The sequence below is a fragment of the Cheilinus undulatus genome, linkage group 15, assembly GCF_018320785.1.
Source record: "Cheilinus undulatus linkage group 15, ASM1832078v1, whole genome shotgun sequence".
Taxonomy (NCBI): Eukaryota; Metazoa; Chordata; class Actinopteri; order Labriformes; family Labridae; genus Cheilinus; species Cheilinus undulatus.
Window position 1 is genome coordinate 37,271,333 of NC_054879.1, and position 20,934 is coordinate 37,292,266.

General features: G+C 39.5%; 2 protein-coding genes across 2 annotated transcripts in view; both read left to right on the top strand.

The window, feature by feature from the left end:
- The first annotated feature begins 1,078 nt into the window (after positions 1-1,078).
- On the top strand, positions 1,079-15,108 carry rpgra (retinitis pigmentosa GTPase regulator a). The gene is made up of 18 exons (XM_041806376.1): positions 1,079-1,109; positions 1,382-1,507; positions 1,625-1,717; positions 2,113-2,175; positions 2,263-2,421; positions 2,528-2,677; positions 2,758-2,916; positions 7,284-7,439; positions 7,658-7,782; positions 7,950-8,156; positions 8,830-9,003; positions 9,239-9,322; positions 9,412-9,501; positions 11,686-13,108; positions 13,214-14,415; positions 14,533-14,613; positions 14,719-14,757; positions 14,848-15,108. The coding sequence occupies exons 1-18, from the start codon at positions 1,079-1,081 to the stop codon at positions 15,106-15,108; spliced, it is 4,623 nt and encodes a 1,540-aa protein (XP_041662310.1).
- Positions 15,109-16,090: 982 nt separating this feature from the next.
- srpx (sushi-repeat containing protein X-linked) overlaps positions 16,091-20,934 on the top strand; it is a 40,787-nt gene continuing 35,943 nt past the window's right edge. Inside the window, exons 1-2 of the mRNA XM_041806377.1 lie at positions 16,091-16,163; positions 20,447-20,695. Coding sequence (XP_041662311.1) covers positions 16,091-16,163; positions 20,447-20,695 — 322 coding nt within the window. The remainder of the gene's footprint in view (positions 16,164-20,446; positions 20,696-20,934) is intronic.

The following is a 20,934-nucleotide window of genomic DNA, read 5'->3' on the forward strand; positions in this document are numbered from 1 at the left end:
GAACGCACTTACGTCTGACGTCACCATAGGACACGGAAGCAAGTTGTGGCTTCTCCCTATATAAGTTTTGATACCACTTCTCATATTTTGTTTATATCAGCTAAAATTTAGGAGAGACCCTTTCTTCAGTAGTTTTGCAATATGTGGACTGACTTCAAAACTTAAGTGAAATATATTTTACCATATAATTCGAAGCATGTAACTCTTTTAACACCTGTGGATTTACAACATTTCCCTTCTGACAAGTTGGATAGCTCCGGGATACAAAGGCAAACTTTATTTCAAAAAGTACTTTTTTCCAGTAGAAGATTTCACAGTCAGTCTTATGTCAGTATTATGCTTTCCAACGAAATTTAACTGTCAGGTTTTCACGAGTAGCTAATTGACTGTGCTGGTAAGAAAGTATGCCATCCAATACGGTTCTGCTGCCCTCTTCTGACTTCAATCTAAAAATGTTTCTTTTAATCTCAGGATTCTAACATTAATCAGAGAATTCTGGCTTTTTCCCCCTAAATTCTCTCTCTTTTTTGTCAGATCTGACTTTAATCTGTTTGAAATGCCAGCAGTAAATTGACAGAATGAATTAAAATGAAATTAAAATGAAAAGACATCTGTGTGGATGGTGGGTGGGTGTTTAAAAACATAATCTATTTTCAAAGTTTCACCATAAAATTTGCGGAATGTTACATGACCGAATCACGGAGTATGAACAGGATGCTTATGCTTTAGATAAGAATTTTCTCTTGGCGGATTAATATTCTTGTGATGTGGTCGCAGTCTTATCAAAATTACCTGAGAAGTTAACAGCAAAGGATGAACATCCTGGTTGGAAATTATTTTCATTACCTTATTCGTTTCAATTTCACAGTATTTTCCCGACCTTTTTGCTGCTCTGCTCTCCATGCTCAGAAACTTTAGAAACTTTCTAACCAATTTGAACATTACTTTGAGTACAAGTGCACGTGAACTATTTCATTAGCTTAATCCCGCCCTGGTCTGACGTGTTCTTGATCCTACTGTTAGTCAGCGGTGAGCTCCAAGGTGAGCGAGAGGAAGTGAGAGGGGAGCACCCGTGGAGATGACGGGACAGGGAGATGAGAGCCTACCAGGTGAGGATGCTTGAAACACACGGCGGTTACCAGCATGTTGCCCTTGCTTTATTGATGACGTACTAACATGTCCTTAAATGTAACGGTTCATGGACTGTGTGGTAAACCTGTAGCTATTTCCGTCAGGCTGCTACTTAGCTTGAGATGTGACAGAAGGCTGGGCTGGGTCAGGATTTAGCCGGTGTTAGATCAGAGAAGTTGAGGACTAAGTGTTGCTTTTAAGTGCTGCTTTTCCAAACAATACTTAAACGAATCAATATACCTGTCACCAGAAACAAAAGCCATCTTCACGTTTGGAAAAAGCAGTTTTGCTGACAATGTGCCAAGTAAATTCTGGTTAAAAAATGACCAACCAGTGCAAGTGTCCTGTGGAGGAGAGCACTCTGCTGTCATCACAGGTGGGACGTTCCAGATTTATGCACATTTTTATAGTCAGTGTAAGAAAATTCAAATACAGACATTTGCTTACACTTTCATTTTATCTCAATTTCTGTATTGTGTTTTAATGTCTGCAGAAAATGGCAGGCTGCTGATGTTTGGTGACAACACTTGGGGCCAAATTGGGCTTGGATTGAAGCCTGCTACCAGCAAACCTATCTCAGTAAAAGGTACATTTCGTTATGCTTGGGTTTGGATAGTAATTGTCTTTAGTCTTTTTTTTTCAATTCTTTAATTACACAAGCTATAATAAAGGTTTTGGCCAAACTAGTTGGCTTCTGTCTATCACAAGGGCTGATGATAACTAGAATCCCTCCAGCATAGATATGGTCCCTTTTTTCATGCAGCCAGCACAACACTGAAATACCTCCATCAGTCAAGATTATACCCTAATGTTTTGCAAAATCCTAGCATTGTCCAGTTTGCAATCACACTGCATAATGTAAAAAAAATGTAAATACCTTCAGTAAATTGTCCAGCCTTCAATTCAAATACAGGATAAGAAGGAGTTTTTGTTATTATTGTGGCTTTTTTAGAGGATAATTCTTCTGTATTTCTTTTCCAGCCTTAAAGTCTGAAAAGGTGAAGCTTGTTGCATGCGGGAGAGATCACACAATTGTCTGCACAGGTACAACACTGTAGAAATAGATTAATATGACAGCTGTATCCTTGTTTATAGAAGAGTATTGCCCATCAATTTTGTTTATGTTTTCAGGGCAGGGTAGGCTGTATGGTGCAGGCAGTAACCAGGAGGGGCAGCTAGGTTTGAACCACTGCAACAGCACTACATCTTTTCACCCATTACCTCCCTTCTGTGACCATGCACCAATAAAAATGCTCTCTGCAGGATGCAACACCTCAGCTGCCTTAACAGGTTCACACATTTACAAGTCATGATGTCAGAGGAATCTCTTGCTAGCAAATGCAGAAGCGAGCAAAGCTATTTTTGACTTTTCTGTTTTGTGTTTGTGTATTGGAAGACGAGGGGAGGCTGTTCGTGTGGGGGGAAAACTCTGTAGGTCAGATTGGTTTAGGAGATGAAGAATGTACAGCAGAACCCAGAGAGGTGGATGTCGGGGAGGCTGTGATGTGGGTCTCCTGCGGGTACCATCACTCAGCGTTTGTCACAGGTACTAAGTTTAACAGACTTCCAGATACTTTTAACATTAACTTATCTCACTAATAATGTTGTGCTGTGTTTTTGTTTTAGTAAATGGAGATCTCTACACTTTTGGTGAGAGTGAGCATGGAAGGCTCGGTCTCCAGGAGGAGCAGCTGACCAATCATAGACTCCCTCAAAGGGTGCAAGGGATGCTGGGTCGTGCCACCCAGGTGTCTTGTGGAGGGGAGCACACTGTAGTGCTCACAGGTAAGCTAAAGCAGCATTTCTAAACCTATTTTTCTGTCAAACCAGCTTTTTAAAAAAACAAGATTTGAATGTAACCCCTTTCAAAATGTATTGATAAAAACAAATATTTTACATCCTTGTGGCTGCTGAGAGATTAAGTTAGTAACAGAATTGTCAAAATAAATCTGTAACACTCTTTTAGAACAATTAAAATGTCTGTATTTCACAGAATGGCTGTGCAGAACTTGAAAACACTTTAATGCATTTCAGTACAAACTGATAACCCCTGCATGTTTTTTTGTACAGTTTATACTCAGCCTATTAATTTAACCTCAATGCTGACGTAATTCCAGGAATAGGGCATAGAGACCATTTTGATTATATAGTGCCCATGAAACTTATTCATCCCCTTGATTATTTTACCCTGTTACTGATTTGATAAATCCACCATGGTCAATATAATTTGGCCTTTTTTACAAAAAAGTTACAAAAAAATGTTAATGTCGAAGTGAATCAGATTTCTACAAAGTAATGTCAATTAACAAAAATATTTTATGTAAAATAAGTGACTGCATAAATGTTCACCCTTTCAAGTCAGTATTTAGTAGATGCATCTTTGGCTGCAATTACAGAACTGAGTCTGTTTAGCTAGATTTCAATCAGGCTTGCACATCTGGACCCTGCAATTTTATCCCTTCTTCTTTGCAAAACTGCTCAAGCTCTGTCAGGTTGCATTGGGATCAGCTCTTTTTAAGTCCAGCCACAAATTCTCCGTTGGATTGACTCCGCCACTCCAGAACATTCACCTTATTGTCGCCTTTGCTGCATGCTTTGTGTTATTGTTTTTTTCACAGTTTTGTTTATTAAATTTTTGTACGCAAAGAGGTAATAGGTTCACAGTACTTATAAATGACAGTGTTGAAGGGTTCACATCAACAAACTAAAAAAAAGAAACATTGGAACGGGGTGGTCAGTCCGGTCATACTGGTCATGTTAGTGTGTATAATAGTCTCAGTCCTTAAAGCAGAGTAGAGGAGGGAAGAGAAAAAAGATACAATAAAGAAATAATTTATGTATAATCAATACAGTAATGAGAGGCTTAATTGACAAACAGACGCCAGCAGCAGGACAGAGCAGGATCTTTTTCAGGAACAAGTGGGAAAATAATGTTTTCTGCATAAACAAGGAAGGGGCCCCACACCTCTCTGAATTTACAAGAGTATCTTTTTAATGTATATCGAATTTTTTCAAGTTTTAAATTATCAAAAATCTCTTTTACCCACAGGGTGTGGGAAGAGGTTGATGTTGACTTCCATCTCAATAGAATGAGGCGTTGAGCCAATAAAGTAACAAAGGCGATTATATCTAGTTGTAATTTAGGTAAGGGCACCAGAGAGATTCCAAACAAAGCAGTCATAGCATTAGGTTGTAGAAATGTCCCAGTTACCTCCAACAGAGTTTTAAAAATTGCAGTACAATAATTATACAGAGATGTGCAGGACCAGAACATGTGGACATGGTTTGCAGGCGTCTGGTGACATTTTTCACACGACGGGTCAACTGTATTATAGATTTTGGAAAGTCTAACTTTAGTCCAGTGATCTGAGATACCGTCCCCTAGTTCCTCCTCCCCGAGAGCTTTCACAGTATTCAAAGAGGTTGGGGATAGGGTTTGGATTTGACTATAAATATGCAAAATCATACCTCTTCTCATGACTGGGATTTGAGTAAAGAAAGTATCTAAGATTGTATCGGCAGGCAGGTTTGGAAGTTGGGTATACATTTTGTGAGCAAAACTACGAGCTTGTAGGTATCGGAAAAAGTGATTCTTAGGAATAGAAAACAGCTCCTGGAGTTGTTGGAAAAATGCAAATACATTGTGTTATTGTTTTGATGGAACAATCTTCTCCCAAGCCGAAGTTCTCTTGCAGATTGAATATAATTGCACTTCAGGGTTTTCCTATCTTTTGCTGCATTTATTCTACCTAGTACAAACCTTCCAGGGCCGGCTACCAAGAAGCATTCCCACAGCATGATGCTGCCACCACCACCACGTGTAACAGTGGGGAGTTTGCGTTTGTGGTGTTGTGCAGTAATGTCTCATCTGATGGCAAAAAAGCACCATTTTGTTCTCATCACCAGACCAAAGAACTTTCTTCCACTTGACCATGGAGTCTCCCACATGCCTTCTGGCGAACTCTAGTCAAGATTTAATGAGTTTTCTTCAACACCCCTTCAGGGTACTCATAGGTGTCTTGGTAGCCTGTTCTCACTAGTCTCCTTCTTGCATGGCCACTACGTTTGTGAGGACACCCTGATCTAGGCAGATTTACAGGTGCCATATAGATAATAGTTATATAGATACTTTATTAATCCCAAGGGAAATTCAAGATATTCCTTCCATTTGTGATGGATTTAACTGAACCCTGATTTATACTTTTCAGTGTCCTTTTTCTGAGGTGCTTGGAGAGTTTTTTTTGTCTTCATAGTGTAATGTTAGCCAGTAACGCTGGTTAACCAGTTACAGAACCTTCAAGACACTGGTGTCTTTATACTACAATCACTTGAGACACATTCACTGTACTCTGGTGATCCCCATTTCACTAATTGTGAGACTTCTGGCATCAATTAGTTGGACCTCTGTTGAATTAAGTCAGTCACTTTAAAGGGGGTGAATATTTATGCAGCCACTTATTTTACATTACATATTTTTTACAATTGACATTACTTTTGTAGAAATCTGTTTTCACCTTGACTTTAAAGAGGGTTTTTGCTATTTTTTTTAATCAAAAAAGCCAAATTATATTCAATGTGATTGATTAATAAAATCAATAATAGGGAAAATCATCCATGGGGGTGGATACTTTAATTGCACTGTATACACCTGGATAGCTAATGATCTATATTTATGGTGATTCTTGGTTAAATTTAAAGCCATCTGAAGGCTCCACTGGCTGTGCCAGAAGGCAGCTTAGAGTGCTGCAGTGCCCTAGTTGAGAAAGACTGTTCTAAAGGTAGGATGTGTGTTCAAAACCAATACACATTCTGTATACAGTATTTCACTGAATTTGTCCCTAAACATCTATTCTGCATATGCAATAAACAATCTCTTCCCCCCTGCATCTTAGCTTTGCAGCAACAATTACAGTAGTGAAGGATAAATAACCTCATTATAAGGGACATAATGTAAGCATTTTATGGCAGTAGTGTGACTGACATTATAGATCAGATAAAAAGCCTTTTTCTTGAATTATACTTTGCTTTGCATTGAAAAGCAGAAAAAATATTTTAGACATGATTTTTTATGCTTGATATGTATTGTAAACAAAAGTATTGTAACTCCTTGTAATGTAATCAGCAATGGAAGAAATATTCTGTTCATGTCCTTTAAGCATTATTAAAAATGATAACCAGTTAATTAGTCAGTTGAAAGTAAAATGCAGTCATAATTTCAGCTGTGTAAAAGCTCAGTAATGTGAAGTATCGTGGAATTATTGGAACTACAAGACCTTATGTATTAGAACCATAAAGATTTCCCTGTGTTGGCTGTCATCTTACTAATTATGGTATGTCACTCATGTTTCTGCTCAGTTATTTCAGCGAGTTTCTGACAGGAATCAGTTTATTGAAGAAAAAAGATAAAGTGCCAAGATCTTTAAGGAAAACAAAACAATTAGTTCCTGCAGTTTCTGTTTTGCACTTTGAAAAACTATAAAGGCAGTCAAAGAATCGATTAAGATCAGTGGAAAAACAAATTTCCTCTCTGAAGTTGTTGTTTTTTTAAAAGGTTCTTGGAAGTATTGTAGAGCAGTAATTCTCAACTGGTGGGTCAGGACTCAAAATTGGGTCGCGGAGCGGTTTTCAGTGGGTCACAACTAGGTGTCTGAAAAAAAAAATGGAGGCAACAAGTCCTGAAGTCCTTATTGAACATGCATTGATATTTTTAATTTTACCCTTTATTACTTTGGAATTAGGTCATTTTAAATGTTTGATCAATATTTAAACTTATTCATCTCCCTTTCTTCCAATGAAACGGCTACTTTTCCAATAATAATGAAGTAATTTCTCAAGATCTCTTTAAAATTGGCAAAAAAAATACCCTCAATGATAGGAAAAGAGGGTAAAAACTTGGCTTTTGTCCCTTTTCTTTTTCGTTTCATGTATTGTGGTCCAAAACTCCAACATATTTAATTAACTAAACGTGTTGTTGCAATTTTTTTGGAAACTTGGGTCACGATTTGTCATAAGACAGACTTGTCGGTTCTAAGGCTGGATCAGTTGAGAACCGCTGTTTTAGAGTATTTAATTAAATTGTATTTACGTAAATTGCTGTTTACCTCTGCTGCTAATCAAAGATGTATTTCATTTTGTCTGTTTTTCTGTACCAGAGGAAGGCATTTACACATTTGGGAGAGGCCAGTACGGTCAGCTGGGCCACGGAACATTTTTGTTTGAAGCTGAGTTGCCAAAAGCACTCGAGCACTTTTATGACAAAAGCATCAAGCACATCTCTTGTGGAGAGAACCATACTGCTGTGATCACAAGTAAGCACTGAGTTTAGTTTGATGTTTTTCCTTTTATTACAGAATTATAAAGTGTTATCAGGCTGAAGTCACAGAAGAATATTTATCATCTTGCATAAGACTACCACATTAGCTAAAAGTATTTTTTGATGTGCTTTCAGATGCTGTACAATGCAGTAGTTGCAGTAAACATCATAGAAATACAGTTGTGACACATTTAAATTTTCCTTTCTTCACAGATGATGGGCTTCTCTACACGTTTGGTGACGGTCGACATGGAAAACTGGGGTTAGGGGAGGAGAACTTTTTCAACCGGTTCAGCCCGACACCCTGCAAGCGATTTCTCAAGCACAATGTTCAGTCAGTAAGTCAATGTGGTGAAAAGACTGAAGCCCACTGAGCATGTTTTTGTCTATCAAATGTCTGAAATGTGGTGTTAGTTTACCTCCCAAGTTGTACATTCTGTATTTCTAAAATAACAGTGTCCAACACTCTAAACAGTGTTTAAGTTGTTGTGTTTTTCATGTTCAGGTGTCTTGCGGTGGTGACCACATGTTGGTGCTAGCTACACCCAGATCACCAAGAAGTCAAGAGGATGTCCCGGTGAAGGATGTCCCAAATACAGAGAATTTCTGGGAGTCAAGATTCGCAGAAATTCTCCTTCTGGAGACTCTGATTGATCCTAATGCACTCGTCCCACGTCCAGCCCTCTCTGCACGAGCCCGCCACAGAGAAAAAGTAGGAACATACACTTTGCTTATTATTTTTGGTACGGAAACAGCTTCTCAAAAGACTACTGAAACTAATGAATTAGAACTTTTAGTTGTTGTAAACATGACAAAACTTCAGTAAAGAACTTTGAGGGGTTTTCTTTTCAGGATTGTCTGAATCAGTTATCAGAATTTTTGCCAGATGATTGTTTTGCAGTGATTCAACTTTGTAAAAGCAAACAGATAAAATTAACACCGAAACACACAAAAAAACGTATTCGTTCATAAGTCAGTATTCCAACTATATGTTAAACTTTTTTTTTAAAATCTGGATCCAGCCCCCTTTTTTACAGTATTTAATCCTATCTCAAGGTATTAAAGTTGTTTTCCAATATTTAAAATGGGTTTATGCTGTCTTACTGGTTTCTAGCATAGTTTTACTTCACTGAATTACCTTCAGTATGGTTTTAAAAAAGCCAATAACATCTTAAATTGTGTTTGGTAAACTCTAAAGAAAACCTTTAACTGCTCGTAAATAAAAGTTCCCTGTAACTGCTATTTAACTCCAGCAGGGGGCAGTGCAGCACCATGTTATGGCTCTGGTGTAGTTCCTTTCTCAAACTGAATGGGGGAGCTCCATAGATGTGGTTTAGACCTCTATCTGAGTGATGTTTTTCTGTCTTTCCTCTCTTGTGTTTCAGGGGAGCTCAGTTGAGCTGTTTGGGGAAATGTTTCAGAACCTCCCACGTCTGAATTCTGACTTCCTCAACACCTCCTGGCAGACATCCAGAAATATCCCAACTCCTAAAACCCTTTCAACAAAAAGCACCCCTTCTTCATCCCCAAAACCACAATCAGTAGCAACACCGAGCCCAGTTTTATCCTCTAAGCCTTCAAGCCCGCAGTCTCCATCATCAGATACATTAAAGAGAAAATCCTCAAAAGCTGCTTCCTCAAATTCTAAATCCAAAGAGTTGCCTTCTCCATTACTCTCACCAAAGTCTATATCGAAACAAAAAACGTATATCCCAGTAACTCCTACCAAGACTGTGAAACAACCCTCCAAAAAGTACTTGCTTGAAAATTCCTCATCTCCTCTGTCACCTCAAGAGCCTAGTTTCCCCTCGAGACCCTCAAGTGATATCTCAAATGAAGATCTCTGGGGGCATGATCATCCTCCATCGCTGCAAGCAGGTATTTTTAACCCATTATCTAAACTGAAATGTGTTTTAAAATAATAGTACACAGCTGTTGAACCTTAAAATTGTCCGTTATTTTCAGAGGTAGCAACTATTCAAACACAGGATGGCACAGACGATGTCTTCGAAAATATCCCTGAGAAAGAAGTTGAGCCGGACTTTTGGCCAAATACGGTGAGAGAATGAATTCTGTGTGATTTCTTAATCAATGATTAACCTTGATAGTGTATAGAAGTATGATTTAATTCACTTCATCAAGCAGTTATTTTCCTCTTTAGACTTCTTGGTTGTGGCTTAGATTATGTGCACTCCAGGGCAGGAAGCAGTAATGTTGAGCGCTCATGGAGTTTTCCAGGAAATGTGCATAGCTCAGCATACATACTGAACTCTCTCAGTGTGTGTATGGATATTTTCCACTGTGCATCACTGATGTAAAATAAGACTTTTTAACTGTTTTGTTCTCTTATTTATCTTATCATTTCCACCCTTTTAAAGAATGTACGCTGGTTTCCTCAAAGCAGATTCAGAAATTAGGATTCCCTTTCAAAAACACACTGAAAACACACAGTGCATAGACAAACACACACAAGCAACACTTTGGGAGAAGTTGGCAGGAATCTTGCCACATCTCATCAGTGTTTCCACAGCCAGTGATGAAGCAAGCTGTGAAGGAGTCTCCAGCAATGTTGTGTGTTATAGAACAACATGTGGTCCTCAGGAAGAAGACCATGTGGTCTGGTTGTAACATGAAACAGCCTTTCATAAGGTCATAGCTTTAATAATGCTGCAGATGTGATAATAATGTGCAATTGCTATTATACGCAACAATATTTAGGTTGCAATTACAATTTAATACATAAATTTAGATGGTATTGTTAATCTGCTTTCTTAGTTATCTACATGTTTGGTAGAGAATTCTGATTGTTTTAAAGTGTGTGTTTTTCAACTCAAAACAAACAAATATTAAGTGGCATAAAAAATACATAAACATTTTTTTAGTATTGCATTAAAAGTAACTGAATATTAAAAAAACCAAAGGGCTTTCTGTAGGCATTTTTGTAAATCCTTCCTGTGCTACTACAGTAGAAAGAGTGGCTTAGGGAGAACGAGATATCATTTTCACACATGGATTGGCCACCACAGAATCTAGACCTTAACCCTCATTTAGAATCTTTGGGATGTGCTGGAGAAGACTTTGCGCAGCGGGCCAATTCTCCCATCATTAATACGAGATCTTGGCCAAAAACTGTGATTGCATGCCATAATCAAAGCTAAAGGCAGCCCAACAAAATATTAGAGTGACTTTTTTATTGGGACGGGCAGTGTATTTTGTATTTATTTGTCTTATGACATTATTTGTATTTATTGTAAGATGTTAGAAGGGCTCAAGGAAAATTATTATAACATAGGTTTATATTTATGTCGAAGCTTAATTAACGAACTAACTAACTAACTTAATTAATTAACTATCACCATGTTTGGGGGAGGGGTGGGATGTAATGTTAACTTAAAATGCAAAATAACCAGTTATTTTAGGAATTAGAAGAATGAAGTTGATTATTAAGTGCAAAATTTCCCTCTAAAAATGTGTTTAGCAGCAGTATGAAAAAGTGAAATAAAAACAATTGAGTGCTGACGTGTAGGCACTAAGAACTACGCAGGCACACTGCACATGATAATTACACATTAAATAAATCAGGTTGACAATTTTTAAAATAATGTCTCTAAGTTATCAAACAGCAGTTTGAACATTTTGTTTCAAAATGGCTGCTTTGACAGTTAAATAAAGCCTTTTTACATCACACCTCTCTGGGACCTAATTAACAGTCGTCTATTAAGCAGCAGTGGAAAAATGAGTAGTCTTCCTTTTCATCAAAGCATGACGATAGATTTTTTTCACTTCCCACCTGCAACTGTGATGTGCCTATGTTTGCCCACCTAGCATATGTCGATTGCTAGTTAAAACACAGATATGTTAAAAGAAAAACAATTTCCATATGCTTTAAATAACATTCTATAAATGATTATACAGTTTTCAAATAGGTTAGTCTTAAATAGATTTAAGGGATATATGACATCTATGTTAGAAAAAACTACTGCAACATCTTCAAACAATTCAGATGTTTTTCTTTTGTTTGGATACAGAATTATTTGATAAAAGGTGTTATCAGAGTGTGAGTCAGAAACCACTGGCAGAGGAACACATCAAACATCAAATGCTACAACTGCTTATTAAGTTGTGTTGATTGCAGGCTTTCTGTTGTTCTCACATGTCTTCCTTTTTCTGGACCTTTTTCTCTGCCTGCTTTATGTGCATTTTTACATCCGACTAAATTCCTTATTGTCTGTCTTTTATAGATAAAGAAGAAGAAGGGACAAGCTCTTAGACGAACCACTAAAGATGTGGAGGCGTTTATGATACAGTCAAATGGAAAGGCAGAACAAAACTCTCTTAAGGCATTACCCACAGAGCTCCTGAGAGGCTCCAGCCCCTCAAAGGGAGATGTGTCTCCTCTGAGTAGCCCCAAGAGTCCAAAAAGCCCCAAAGTCATATCCAGAGGAAAGGAGAACATCTCCAAACGGTCCAACAAGATAAGAAATCTTGAAGATGAACCAGCTCGAAAAGGACCTACTCAATTTAAATCCCAAAAACATAAGGGCAAAGTATTACAGTCAGCCCAAAGGTCTCCCAAATCTGTCCAGAAGACACTGACAGAGGCACAGCGAAGACTGGCTGATGTGAAGGAAAATGCCAAGAGAAAGAAAACTTTCAAGAAAGAGTCACAAAAAAGTGAGGAAATTAAATCACCAGTCTTTGACCAGATGTCTCCCTCTATTAGAGTCACAAACGTAATTGAAATGTCCAGCTTATCTGTTCAGAGTGGAAGCCCAGTATCTGTGATAAATGCTCCAAAGGATGACGCAGAAACCACTGAACCTCAGCCTGTTGAGGTGGAGATGCAGCAGGAGAGCAGATCAGTCCAATCGACTCCAACAGAGGAGATGCATAATGTAAAACCTGAATTAAAAAAGGATCAAAGTAAAACTCCACAAGTGAAAAAGCACACCACACCTGTCACTTCACCTGCTCAGTCTAAGAAGCCAAGGAGTGTTAAGTCTACACCTGTTAAAAAAAAAACGCAAGAAGACAAATCTAAAACAATCAAAAGACAAATTAAATCTGCAGAAAATACCTCTGAAAGAGAGAGTAATAGCAAGGAAAAACTTTTTAATGAGCTAAACTTAGCAAAGAACACTGCTCAAAGGATAAAAGGCACAAGTACAGATAAGCAGAAGCTATCTCATGTTGACAGCTCTATAGGTAAGAACAAAAAGAATGCCAATGACTCGAAACTGAAAGCAAAAACAAAGCCAGCAAAAGAAGAAAGAGGGGAAAGCCGGGCTCAAAAAGAGGATGATGGAGACTCTAAAGATAATAAGAGGGGCAAGCCAGGGAGTAAGCAAACTGAAGCTTCCAGCCAGCTGTTATCACAGCAAGATACAGCATCTGAAGTGCAAGGTAATTCCATTTCCTCACAAAACACTGAGAGGAAAGAAGGAGCCTCTGTCAGTGGTGCCAAATCACTGCCAAGCTTTGAACCTGCTGATAAAGATGGACATATTTCTGAAATGGACAATGAGGAAGAAAAGCCAAAGTTAGGGGAAATCCTGGGTACAGCAGCCGCTTTGCTTCCTGCTGTGGGATTAGCAGGTGCAGCTATGGGGGTACTTAGTGAGGCAGTGACAAATATAGGGGGCTTTCAATCTGACAGTGATACAGGTACACCTATAGCCACTGCTACACCGAGTCGAATGAAGCAAATCACAAAGCAAAGTGCCATCACACAACCCTCTTTTTCTTCAACTTTGTCACATTTTTCTTCAGTTGAAAGTGTAGAGAAAGAAGTTAAGGCCAGCATCAAATCAGAATCAGGGGAAGCAGGTGAAGAGGAAGACCGGTCGCAAGAAGAGCTGGTTAAAAGTGATGCTTCAGAGCAGATAGTTTCACAAATAGAGGAGACTTCCCAGCAGGAACAGGAAGACAATAAATCCTGCAAGTCTTCAGACGATGAGCAAGAAAAGGATGAAGATGCTGAAGTTGAGGAGGGAGCGAGTGGGAACATTGTGGAAGATGAAGAAGAAGAGGAAGAAGAAGAAAGTGACAAAGCCTTAGGAGAGGAAAACAAGGGTGTCTCTGAAGATAGTGAGGGGGAAGAGGAAGCTGGGGAAGAGGGGGATGAGGAAGCTGCAGAAGAAGATGATGAAGAGGAAACGGGCTCTAGCAAGAAGGATGGGGATGAAGAAGGTGATATGAAGAGTGATGTCACAGAGGCCGAAGAGGACGAGAGTAAAGAAGAAGCAGGTGAAGGAGAAAGTGACTCTGAGATGACTGAAGCAGCAAAAGAGGAGGGAGAGGAAGATGAAGAAGAGAATGAAGAGGAAGAGGATGGAAGTGCGGAAAAGGAAGATGAAAGTGGCGAAGAATCAGGTAGTGCTGCACAGACAGAAGAGGAGGGAGAGGAAAGTGAGGCTGCAGAGTCTGATTCTGAAGAAGAAAAAGGTCATGAGGAAGAGGGAGAGAATGAGGATGAAGCAGAGGAAGAGAGTGAGGGTGAGGAAGAAAAAGATGGTCAAGATTCCACTGAAAGTGAGGAGGAGAAAGAGGAAGAGGATGAAGAATCTGATATGAGTACTGAAAATGAAGAAGAAGAAAGTAATGCTGATGAAAAAGGGGAAGACCAGGATGAAAAGAGTGATGAAGGAGAGGAGGGGGATGGTGAGGAAGAAGTGTCTTCAGATGAGGAAGAAGAGGATGAGACTGCAGAGGAGGAAGACGAGGGGAGAGAGGAAGAAGAGGAAGGCGAAGAAGCTGAAGGTCAAGATGAAGAAGGTGAAGATGAGGAGGAAGATGATGAAGATGAAAGCGAAGAAGAGGAAAAACTTTTAAGAAAAAAGGAAAAAGTCAATAAAAAAGTTGTAGAAGCCAGCGATGATGAGGATGAGGAAGAAGAGGAGGAAGGGGATGAGGATGAGGAAGAAGAGGAGGAAGGGGATGAGGAGGAGGAGGAAGAAGAGCATAAAACAAATGTTAAAGCAAAGAAAGAGACCAGGCTTCAAAATGAGAGAGAAAGAACGAAACAGCTGCAAACCAAAGGAAAGAAAGATGTTGATTCCAATGAAGATGAGGGTGAAAGTGAGGAAGAGGCTGATGAAGAAGAGCAGGATGAGGAAGAGGAAGAAGGGGAGGAAGAGGCAGAAGAGGAAGAGGATAATAAAGCAAAAAAAGTGACTCAACTCAGTAAACAGAGAGAAAAAACAAAACACACTCAAAGTAAAGGACAGACAGATTCTGATGATGAAAGTGAGGAAGAGGCTGATGAAGAAGAGCAGGATGAGGAAGAGGAAGAAGGGGAGGAAGAGGATAATAAAGCAAAAAAAGTGACTCAACTCAGTAAGCAGAGAGATAAAACAAAACACACTCAAAGTAAAGGACAGACTGATTCTGATGATGAAAATGAGGAAGAGGCAGAAGAATCAGGAGAAGAAGAGGAGAGTGGGGAAGAAGAGGAGGAGGAAGAAGAAGAAGAGGAGGAGGAAGAAGAAGAGGAAAAGGTCAAATCCCCCAAAACAAAGAAGGGAGTCACACAGAAGTTTACTGCTGCAGACAGGAAAGAGAAACAACAGAAAGGAAAACCAAAACCAGCTCCAAGGACAAAGAAGAAACCAGACGACCAACAGTTCTGGAACAACGTACTGCCACAGTACCTCGACCTACAGTGATGTCTATCAGAGGTTCGACCCACAGTGATGTCTTCTAGCTTTTGAACCTGAAGTAAAGTCTTTGAGTTCTTGGAGCTGCAGTGATGTCCTTTAGTATCGCAACTTGAAGTGTTTTCTTTAGTCTGGCACTAAATCCTTTTACTTTAGTACCTCTACTTGCGGTGAAATCTTTGAATATGTTGACCTGTTTTTTAGAAATGTGAGGTCTTTAGGTTCCTCAAGCAACACTCTTTTCATGACCTTGACCTGGGTGACTTCTTTTGGTACCTCAACCTCCAGTGTTGTTTTCTATTACATCAACTTGGTTGGACATTTACAATCCAAACCTGCAAAGAAGTCCTTGAGTACCTTTTGCTGAAATTAAATCTTTAAGTAACTCAAACTACACTGAAGTTTTTGAGTAACTGAACTTGCTGTGATGTATACAACCTGCAGTCATATATTTAAGTACCATGACCTGCAATGATGTCTTTATGTGCTTTGATGAGCAGTGACCTCTTCAAGTATCTGAACTTGAAGTTTAGTCTTTAGGTACCTCAGCCTGCAGTGACATTTCTTGATACTGTTGACCTGCTGGGAGATTTTTACAACCCAAACCTGCAGTGAAGTCTTTAACACTTTCAGCTGAATTGAAATCTTTGGTCACCTCAAACTTCCCTGAAATCTTTGAGTAACTCAGTCTGCACTCTGATTTGACATACATAGACCAACTGTAATTGTAATGTCCATTCATCTTCTTCTGCTCATCTGAGGTCAGGTCATTGTGACAGCAGGCAGCACCCCTCTCCTCGGCAACGTTTTCCAGTTCCTCCTAAGGGATTCTGAGGCGCTCCCAGGCTAGATAGAATATGTAATCCCTACAGTGAGTTCTGGGTCTGCCCCAGGGTCTCCACCTACCAGGAACACCTCCACAAGGAGGCAACCAGGAGGCATCCTGATCAGATGCCCAAACCACCTCAACTGGCTCCTTTCATGCAAAAGGATGTCCGGGCTTCTCACCCTACCTCCAAGGCTGAGCCCAGCCATGCCCCTGAGGAATCTCATTTTGCCTGCTTGTATCCACAATTTAATACTTTTGGTCATTACTCAAAGCTCATGACAGTAGCTGAGGGTTGGAAAATAGATTGACTGGTAAATCAAAAGCTTTGCCTTCTGGTTCAGCTCCCTCCCTCTCCAGACAACAGTCTGGTAAGCTGTGATGTTGTTTTATTATATGAAAATGCAGAGATGTATTTTAGTGCAATCACCTGCATTGACATCTTTTAGATTCTTGTCCTATCATAATGTTTTGTAGCATCTGGGACTACAGAGAAGTCTCCTAGTATACTGACCAACAGTGAAGTCTTTCTAGACCTCAACTCACAAAGACATCTCTTAGTACTTAGTACTGCTCAACCTAATGAGAAGCTTCTGGTTACCATAATTATGTCCCATGTCTCACTAAAGTGACATCCTTTCGAAATGTGCTTGTCCATGATGCCTCATCTTATATTGAATCATTTCCCCCCCTGATATTGGTGAAGTCTTTCATTACCTTCACTTGCAGTGAAATCTATTAGCACATCAACATGCAGTGACAACTTTTAGCAACTCCATGTGATGTTTTTATTACCCAGACATGCAGTGTTTTTTGTACCTCCACCCACCACGAGGGCTTGAAGTACCCTCATCTCAAGTGAAGTCATTTGTATCATTACCTGTAGTGACACCATTTAGTACCTCTACATGCAGTGCTGTCTTTTAGCAGCTCGTCCTGCACTAGTACCTTAACCCTACACTGATCTTTCTGCAGCTCAACCTGCCATGATGTGTTCTAGTACTCCAACTTGCAGTGAAGAGTGAAGCTTTTACGTCCCTTAATCTGTAGTTAAGTCTTTTTGCACCTAAGCATGCAGTCATATTTTTGTACACTGTACCTCAGTCCATGGGAAAGTCTTTGGTTACCTTGTCCTGCAGTGGTGTGTTTTAGCCCCTAGACCAGCAGTGACAACTTTTAGTACATGGAACCTGTTACTTTACAAATTCGTATGTTGTTCTGTTTATGTCATGGGATTTGTTGAGAGAAAGGTTAATACAGAGTATCACCAATTATCCTTTAAAATGTAAACACTGTATTGCAATACCAAGACAATTTTGGATCCCTCTTAACTTGATAGGTTTCCTGGATTATTTTGATTTGTTCGGTACGGTGCTGGTGGTCTCACACATGAATTATTTGTATTTTTGAGAGTGCCTTGTGTCTTCCCACACATTGTCTATTTTGTCTGTGGTTAGAATGATTATTCTTTCTTTGAGACCTTTTCATGATCTGCAGCAGTCAAAAAGTTCAGATTGTACATTCAGCACAAGTACCATACTTCATAAATGTGGCTGTGGGCTTTTAATTCCCTTTATGGCGACAAAAACCCTGCAGTAATTTCATACTGTGTTAAGTTTATTATCTCTTTATGTAGGAGGGAATTTCGTTAAATCAAAAAACAATGCTGCTAAAGTTGTAAAGCTTGAAAAGTTGAAAAAATATTCTTTGAGAAAAAATATCCTTTGAACCCAGAATCACATAATCCAAAACCACTGACTGTGACTCCACATCAGAGTGTCAGAGCAGTCCTCAGAGTCAGTTAACTCTTTGCACACCTGACCTCAAAGAGACAATTCATCGGTCTGCCGAACCCACATATAATTACAGCTCAGAAGATCCTCTGGCAGCCGCTTCACTGCACGCCTCCCTTTCCTGTTTCCTGTCAAGATAACACTTCGACACCTTCATGTGCGGACTCGCCCCCTCGCACACTTCACAGGGTTTGAATCCAGACCTCTGCGTCGTGGAGGAGAAAAATCAACACTGATTGGCCTTTCAACAGCTCTGTACTCTCACCCCACTCCCCTGCTGTGAGCTTTAGCGTGTTTATTCTCATAAAGCAGAATATTAATCAGCTGTGGAAGACAGTTGTGCAAATGTCAAGCCAGAATTCATCTACAGTGCTTAAGATTAAACCTCCCTCCTCTATAGGAGACTGAAAGTAAAACATTAGTAAAACTTTTCTTGCTGTAGGACATGCCATGAGAATAGCGTTGCTAGGAAACAACTTGGATCCATCTTGACTTCCTATGAATTGTTCATCATTAGGAAATGTGAAACTTTATGTGAACTTCTGTGTTTGAAACTTGAACACTTCTGCACTGTTATGGCTGCTACCCATTGATGTTGGTTGTGTGTTTGATAAAGAGGAAAAAGGAATATTATTAATGTTAGTAGTTATTTTTCAAAGAAAGGGGAGTGAAAAATCCTCATTCAGTACTCATAGTAGCTCTGCTATGAGCCATGTGCTGTATCCTATTTCTGTGTAAACCAGTTTGCAGTATTTTAAAATGTTCTTTATGACCTATATAAATAAATGATTACATACATTCACACCATTTGGAGACTAGTCTTGTATAATATTACTTGTTCTTGACTTTCCTTTTTTTTTAAGCTTCTTTTTTGGCTTTTTAGCAGCTTAAGGGCATTAATGGAAGAAATATGATACCTTCATTGTACATAAATGTTGCCCTTTGAATCGTCAACTTATTTTCCAAATGCATCTTACAGAGCTGCTCTGAGAACACATATACCATATTAATGTGGAAATACCAAAGTCTAAGTAGGTGGGACACAATGTAGGTACAGTCAGTGCTATAGCCCCATAAGAATGTTGTAAAATAAAAGCCTATTACAGACTTACTTGTTCACAAGCTTTTTGATACTAGGAATTAAAGACTTTGAGCTCAGCATAGCTGCAGACTAATTCATTAGGAAAATCTGTGGAAATCATAAGAAGATGTGCATCTATACATTTTGTTTTATTCAGATTCCTCGAGATAAAGAGCAAATTTACATGGCACATCAGATAGACCATTGCATGGATTTTTTTTCACATTTATCTGGGAAACCTCCCATACAGAGCATTTGGGAAATGCTGGGCATTTCAAGAAATTCTTGGAAAGTGTTTGGACAAATGCTCTGTCTGTCCCAGTCATTAGGGGCCAATCAGAGCAACAAGTGCAACAAGTGCTAATGCTTACCTGAGCTCTAGCCAGTCGCTAAACATGCAAAAACATTGTCTCTGCAGAGACAAGCTTTCATTGTGGCTCTTCACTCTTGTTCTAATCAAGAAATGTGGTCCAGTTCTAATTAAACCGCCACTTTACAACTACATCCAAGCTAATAGCTACCACAACAACAGCCACACTCCATCCGTAACTATGATGAAGCAGGCCATAAGAGAAGCAAAAACATGAAATACAACAAAAATGACTTGTAATTATGGAGGCATATTGCAACACATAAAAATAAATTTTTTATGCAGTGTTATGCAGTTCTCTATGGAGCTTACTCCTCGCTAACGGCCACGTCACGTGTTTTGTTGCTCTGATTGGCCCAGTAAGATGTGACAGACAGAACGTTCCTCCAGCCACACTCCGAGTTGTATTTTTTTTTTTTTTGTTTGTTTTTTAAGGCTCTGCCCTTTCCCAAACGCTGTGCATTAGAGGTTTACCAAATGGATGTGTTTCCCACATCCATCTGGCGTGTCAGGTTAGACATCACTATCTTGGAACAACAACATAAATTTTCACTATCTTTTTTTGGTGTATTTTTCTGAGTGACATCTGAGTGAATTATTCGTGAGCCAACTTAATGAACACAACCTTCTTTTTCCCCCTGTTTGTCTGAAGGATTTTTTTTCTTCCCATTTTTCTGAGTTCTTTTTCTGAGCTCTTCTTTACTTTATTGAAGCTCTCACCTGTATGCAGGTGATAATAAGATAATCAGGCTTTCCCTCCAATAGCCTTCTTAAGAGCATGTCCCAATGGTGTATCCAAACAGAAATAAAAATTGGATTAAACAAAACAGTAGGGCCATGTTTTCCCTTGAACTACCTGCACAAGAGCTTCTGCTGCAATTCCGAGTTGATTAACTTGTGTTGATAAAAACTTTGAAAAAAGAAAACTCAGAAAACCAGAGATAAAACTGAGTAACATGAAATGCATACATGTTCACTTAGGGCTCCCCCATTACATCCAAAAGTAACTTTACTCTTTAAAATGTAATTTCTATCATTTTTAAAAGCATGCAAGATGTATCTAACACTTCTAATGAAAAAAAGTGTACTGTTTTTACCAAGCTACTGAATTATCTCACCCCCTTATGAGACCCTGACTAACAAGCTTAACCTCTGCTCTCAGTACCCACTGCAGAGAAATGAGGTCAGGGGGGCTTCTTTGTGAAGAGCTGGGTTTGATTTGTGTTGTTTTAGTCTCTGGTGGTGGTAATGGAGTCCATGTCACAGTTGACCCACAGGGGTTGGCACAACTTCAGTAACTGCCTCGCCTCGTGCCGGTGACAGGCCGGGCCTGCCTGTATTTGGAGAATCCTCCCTTGTTTCTGGAGCAAGAGGCGGGCCTTTAGAAAGCTGGAATGCGCTGGAAGTTTTCCTGCAGAAAGGCTCCCCTTCACATGTTGTAGAGCGTCCGTCCCCACGTCTCAACATAGACATGTGGCCGCTGGTGCTCCTGTTTGTGCAGCTCTGCCTCTGCTCCGCGTATGAAGGTAAGGACCAACAAAGAGCTCCATTCATGTTTTCAGGCAGAGATAACCCTGCCTGGACCAAAAGGATGGAACAGAGGAACCGCTTAACTTTAGATTGTGTGGTGATACTTTTATGATATCACTGATGTTCAGGCTGGATTTGGATAAAACGAGTCGTGTGTGGAGAAGGTTTTTTGGGTCACCTCTACGCACGTTTTTGAGGCTTCTTATCCTCCGACTGGTTTTATGGTGAACCGAGG

Bases quoted from the DNA above. Each gene is read 5' to 3' on its own strand.
- rpgra (XM_041806376.1), top strand. From the start codon at position 1,079: ATGACGGGACAGGGAGATGAGAGCCTACCAG. The intron at 1,508-1,624 runs GTGGGACGTTCC...TAATGTCTGCAG, and splicing joins GCACTCTGCTGTCATCACAG to AAAATGGCAGGCTGCTGATG. The intron at 9,502-11,685 runs GTGAGAGAATGA...TGTCTTTTATAG, and splicing joins CGGACTTTTGGCCAAATACG to ATAAAGAAGAAGAAGGGACA.